The sequence below is a fragment of the Nelumbo nucifera genome, chromosome 1 (assembly GCF_055504915.1).
Source record: "Nelumbo nucifera cultivar China Antique chromosome 1, China Antique-T2T, whole genome shotgun sequence".
Classification (NCBI taxonomy): Eukaryota; Viridiplantae; Streptophyta; class Magnoliopsida; order Proteales; family Nelumbonaceae; genus Nelumbo; species Nelumbo nucifera.
The window spans coordinates 85,898,440-85,904,439 of NC_142649.1; the positions used below are offsets into that span (position 1 = coordinate 85,898,440).

The following is a 6,000-nucleotide window of genomic DNA, read 5'->3' on the forward strand; positions in this document are numbered from 1 at the left end:
AAAGTAGTCCACTGCTATGACCAGGTACCTCCTCTGCCCTGTCGCTGGCGGGAAAGGGCCAAGGATGTTGATTCCTCACTGTGTGAAGGGCCATGGGATAGAGAGGTATTTCAAATCAGCAGCAGGTCGATGGTGAATGTTGGCGTGCCTCTAACACCTGTCACACTTCTTGATGAGCTCGAGTGCATCTGCCTTCATCGTGGGCCAATAATAGCCTTGTTGTAATGCTTTCTGCGCAAGAGCCCTGCCCCCCAAGTGCCCGCCGAACAAGCCTTCATGGGTGTCGCGGAGTACATGCTCGGCCTCTAAGGGTTGCAAGCAGCGCAAGTAGGGGAGCGTAAAAGACTTTTTGTACAGCTGTCCGTCTATAAAGACGTACTTAGCTGACTAGCGCCCTACCCTTCGGGCCGCATTGCGTTCTGCAGGTAGGGCCCCGTGAAGCAAAGAACTTACAGGTGGCTCAATCCAGCTCGGTTCTACTTGTGATACTGGAGCGACCTCTTCTGTCCCCCCCCCCCTTGCCTGAGAATGTTGGGCCGAGGTAAGTCCTCAATGTACACGGTCCACATGGTATTACTGCTTGTGCTGGATAATCGGGACAAAGTGTTGGCCTCAGCGTTCTCGGACCTCGGAATATGTCTGATGAAGTAGGAGACAAAGCCGCATAGGATCTCTCTGACTTTGGCCAAGTAAACAGCCATAGTGGGGTCACGGGCTTCGTACTCACCAGTAACTTGGTTGACCACCAGTTGTGAGTCGCTGCAGATGACGAGGTGTTTTGCCTTCGTTTCCCTTGCTAGGGTTAACCCGGCGACCAATGCTTCGTATTCTACTTCATTGTTTGATGCCGCGAATCTGAACCGGAGTGCGTATTCTAGCTTCACCTCGCTTTGATAGTACAGAATCAGTCCTACACCGCTTCCCTGCTATTTGAACGAGCCATCAACATGGAAAATCCAGGGCTCCTCGTCTCAGGTTGGTCCTGCTCTGATTGGGACTGGCGCTACACTGGTTGAAGCTTCCGTCGTGTGTTCGAGCTCGGCCCGCTTGGGGGTCATGGTACTAAACGTGCATTCCACTACAAAATCGGCCAAGGCTTGGGCTTTGATTGCCGTTCGAGGTTCATAATAGATACCGTACTCGCTTAGTTCGATAGATTACATCGTCAATTTGCCAGACACCTTGGGTTTGAGTAGAATCTGCCTCAGAGGTTTGTTGGTGAGGACGACGATATTGTGGGCTTGGAAGTACGGGCGAACCTTGCGAGCTGCTATGATTAGCGCATACCCTAATTTCTTGATCTTCGGGTACCTGATTTCTGCATCCTGCAAAATTTTACTAACATAGTAGATGGTTCGTTGGACACGATCTACTTTATTGATTAGTACCGAGCTGACCACCTCGTCGCTCGTAGAGAGGTACAGCTTTAATACGTCCCCTTCCTCGGGTCAAGTTAAAACTGGAGTGGTTTGGGCTCTACAAATAGAACCCCATACACACACACACACTAGCCATCCATCGGTTAAGAGCAACCGTGACTAGAGAGAAGAGTTCCCACTATACTCTATTTTTCAGATTTTGCAGTTCAGCAAGGAGCAAAGTGTTCACTGGTTCGTTTTCTTACAGAGAAGAGAAAGAGAGAAAATAACAAAACTGCAAGAGGCGTTTCTGAAGGTCTCTAATGTCGGAATAGAGCCATGGATGCCAATTTCACATCAACAGCTCAAGGCCGGTTTTACTTATTTTAGTCCATTTCTAGAGCAAAGAATGCTTCTATAGTCATCATCATATCTAACAATTGGTATCAGAGCCACTCTATGCTTTGAAATGGCTGAAGCTTTGCTCTTTTCTTCTCTGTTTCTCAAGGAATCTCAGACTTGAAAAACATCAGATTTCGGTCGTTTTATTGTCGGAAAAGACCTTTTGGGTGGTCGGCGGTGACATTCCGATCAGTTCGCTGTCTACCATCCGCCCTTCAACACTCGTCCAGTGCTGCCGTGTTCGCTCGGTTGAGTGAACACTGTAGCACCAAATTTGGGCAAAGAAGAAGTTGCTCGAGGGCCAGGTGCCCGAATGTCCAACCCGACCCGGTAAACTTATGGTGCATGATTTCGGTTTGACCCGTTCCAACCGGTCCAACCTAGTTCAGTTTGAGTTTTACATTGAACCGGATCGATTTCATGTGGGTTGGATCGGAGTTGTCAGAACCGGTTCGGTCTGGATCAGGTTCGGTTCGGCTCAACCCAACAGACTATGACAACATCATAGCTATGTGGCTGGTTCAAGGTGTTTTTGAACTCCGATTTAGCTGAAATTTTGTGGGCCCCCACTAGACCCTATGACCCTATTATGTAAGAAATTTCAAACAAAAAAACCCTTTGGATAAGGAGATATTGGACCGGTTTAGTGACTGATCTTCCGGTTCACTATCATATTAATGACTTCTTGAGGTCGGTTCAAGGAATTTCCGACCTCGGATTGAGCTGAAATTTGGAAGGATCATAGAGGACCCTATTGTGTATTTTTTTTTTCAAAATTTCATTCAAAATGAACCTATATATGTATATATATTGTCTTTATTTGGACGTGATTGTGAGGTTCTCTATAAATAAGTCACATATTTACACTTAACTACGATGGGTAGCAGATCGACCCAACAAAAGAATGCTACCTTGAATAGTTAGAGTGGGATGGAAAGACTAAATAAGGGGATCTGCTTGGGGAAACTTGTAACCCAACGGTGATGAGCTTACCCAACCGACAGAATCACTTACATAGTCTGGACCATTGAGATCATTTGTAGAATTATTGTTCAGCCCAACGGAGGAACGATATCCTACATCGATCTTGGGTCAAGACCCAATCAGAATTATGCAATGGTCTTGATGAGATCTAACTAATGATTACCCCATTTTTAAGTTAGATTATTGATATGTGTGTGTATTTTATGTGGCATGACATTTTGTATGAAACTTGCAGTTATTAATCCAGCAATGGTTACTAGTTATCTATAAGGCATTGAAATATTAACTGCTAAAAACTTTAACAAGTGGAAAGACCAAATTATGATTGTTCTATGGTGCATGGATTTAGATCTTGCAATTAGAATAGACAAACCCACTAGAATCACTAGTGCCAATACTGGTGAGCAAAAGGCACTTTATGAAAAGTGGGAACGTTCTAATTGCATGAGTATCATGATCATAATGAGCACCATTTCTACTGCAATCCGTGGTGCAATTCCTGAAAAGGAAAGCACAATGGATTATTTAAAGGCAGAAGAAGAACACTTGGTTGGCTCCACAAAAACATTGGCAAGTACCCTCATGATCAAAATAATCACCATGAAATATGATGGTCGTAGTGGGGTACGTGAGCACATTATGAAAATGAGGGACATGGCGAACCAGCTAAAAGGAACGAATATGGAAACATCTGAAGGTTTCCTTGTGCACTTCATTATGACTTCTCTTCCTGCACAATTTGGTCCATTTAAGATCAACTATAATACGCAGAAAGGGAAATGGAAAATGAGCGAGCTAATTGCCACGTGTTCAAGAAGAAGAAAGGCTTAAGAGTAAAATTCCTAAAAGTGCTCACCTAACCACTGGACCACATAAGAGACATTTCAGGAAGAAAACTCAGAGAAAGGGCAAAGAGAAGGTCATTGTTGCAGAAAATGGGGATCATAAAGCCCATTGCTTCTTCTGTAAAAAGAAGGGACACGTAAAGAAAGAATGTCCCAAATATCCAACATGGCTCAACAAGAAAGGTAAGAAGTATGCCATTATGTTTTTTGAATCCTATTTGGTTAGTGCACCTTCTAATACTTGGTCGGTGGATACGGATGCTACAACTCATGTCACGGTTTCTCTGCAGGGCTTTCTGACAAGTCGACAGCTTCATAAGGGAGCACCATAGCCGTTGGAAATGGAATAGAGATAGATGTTGAAGCCGTAGGAACATATCATCTTATTTTGGATACCAGCTTTCATCTAGACTTAGTAGATACATTATATGTACCTACATTTAAGAGAAATCTTATTTCAGTTCCTAAACTTGATTCCTATGGCTTTGAATTTAAGTTTAAGAACAAAAGTTTTACTCTACTCCATAATTCCATTAAAGATGGGAATGGTGTATTATGCGGAAATCTTTACAAGATTAATTTGCACCTTATCTTTGCTCATGGCCTATATAGCTTGCATGAGAACTATAAGGCCAAAAATAAAAGAAATCGAGCGAATGAGAATTCATCCATTCTGTGGCATAAAAGATTAGGCCACATTTCTAAAGAAATAATGGAATGTCTTACAAAAGATGGAATCCTTAGTTCGTTGGATTGTTCTAACTTCGACATATGTGTGGATTGCATAAAGGGAAAATTCACCAAAACCACTAAAAGGGGAGCCACAAGATGTGTAGAGTTATTGGAAACAACATACAAATATTTGTAGACCATTCCCTACTACTATGGGAGGACACAAATACTTCATTACCTTTATAGATGATTTCTCCAGATATAGTAACGTGTATCTAATTCATTAGAAATCAGAAGCACTTGATGTTTTCAAGATCTTCAAGACAAGTTGAAAATCAACTCAATAAGAAGATCAAAAGTATATGATCTGATAGAGGAGGTGAATATTATGGTAGATACACCGGAATAGGCCAAAATCCAAGTGCTTTTGCCTTATTTTTACAAGAACATGGGATCGTTGCAAACTACTCTCATGGACATGGTAAGAAGCATGCTGAGTAATTCAAGTCTACCTAAGAATTTATGGGGAGAAGCCTTAAAGACAGTTATACATATTCTCAACAGAGTTCCTACTAAAGCAGTCCCTAATACCCCATATGAATTATGGACTAGTAGGAAACCCAAATTAGGGTATCTACGTATTTGGGGTTGTCCAGTTGAGGTAAAAGCACATAACCCACAACCAGGTAAACTAGATCCCAAGACAATTAGTGGTTATTGTGTTGGTTACCTTGAAAGATTTAAGGGTTATAAATTCTTTTGCCCTACTTTAAATACTAGAATTGTGGAATCCAGGCAAGCCGAATTTCTGGAATTTGGGTATTCTAGTGAGAGCTCTGGATCATGGCAGATCACCTTTCAAGAAAATCCAGTGGTCATACCTGTACCAGTCATACAGGAAAGAGTTATACCAAATGAAACTCTTGAGGCTGATACACAAGGTGTACAGAATAATGAAACTGCTGAAAATACAATGCTAGAAGAACAAATCCCACTTAGAAGATTTCAAAGAGCTCGAAGATCGGCAATATCAAATGACTATGAAGTCTATTTAAATGAGTGTGAGCATGAGTTGAATTTAGAAAATGATCCTGTATCATTTATTGAGGCCATCAACTCAAGGGAATCAACTCATTGGTTGGAAGCCATGAAGGATGAGCTTGAATCCATGAAAAATAATGATGTCTGAGATCTTGTTGTTCTACCTGAAGGAGTTAAGCCAATAGGCTATAAATGGGTTTTTAAAACCAAACAAGACTCTAAGGGGAACATTGAAAGATATAAAGCTTGGCTCGTTGCAAAAGGATACACTCAAAAAGAAGAAATAGACTATACAGAGACCTTATCTCCAATATCAAAGGACTCATTTAGGATAGTCATGACCCTGGTTGCTCATTTTGATCTAGAACTGCATCAGATGGATGTTAAGACAACCATTCTAAACGGAGATCTACATGAAGAAGTCTACATGCAACAACCAGAAGGTTTTGAAGTAGACTACAAAAAAGGTTTAGTCTGCAAATTAAAGAAATCCATTTATGGTCTAAAGCAGGCATCTCAGCAATGGTACCTAAAATTCCATAATATTTTGTGTAACTATGGATTTAAGGAAAATATTGTTGACCAATGTATATACCTGAAGGTCAGTGGGAGCAGATACATCATCTTAACCTTATATGTTGATGATATCCTGATTTCTAGTAACAGTCTTGCAATGTTACACGAGACCAAAAGTTTTT

General features: G+C 41.5%; 1 protein-coding gene across 1 annotated transcript; it reads left to right on the forward strand.

Annotated features, from left to right (window-relative positions):
• The first annotated feature begins 3,083 nt into the window (after positions 1 to 3,083).
• On the forward strand, positions 3,084 to 3,575 carry LOC104599621 (uncharacterized). The gene has a single exon (XM_010262229.1). It carries the CDS (start codon positions 3,084 to 3,086, stop codon positions 3,573 to 3,575), a length of 492 nt encoding a protein of 163 aa, XP_010260531.1.
• The last annotated feature ends 2,425 nt before the right edge of the window (positions 3,576 to 6,000 follow it).

Coding starts and splice junctions, on each gene's coding strand:
- LOC104599621 (XM_010262229.1), top strand. CDS start 3,084: ATGGATTTAGATCTTGCAATTAGAATAGACAAACCCACTAGAATCACT.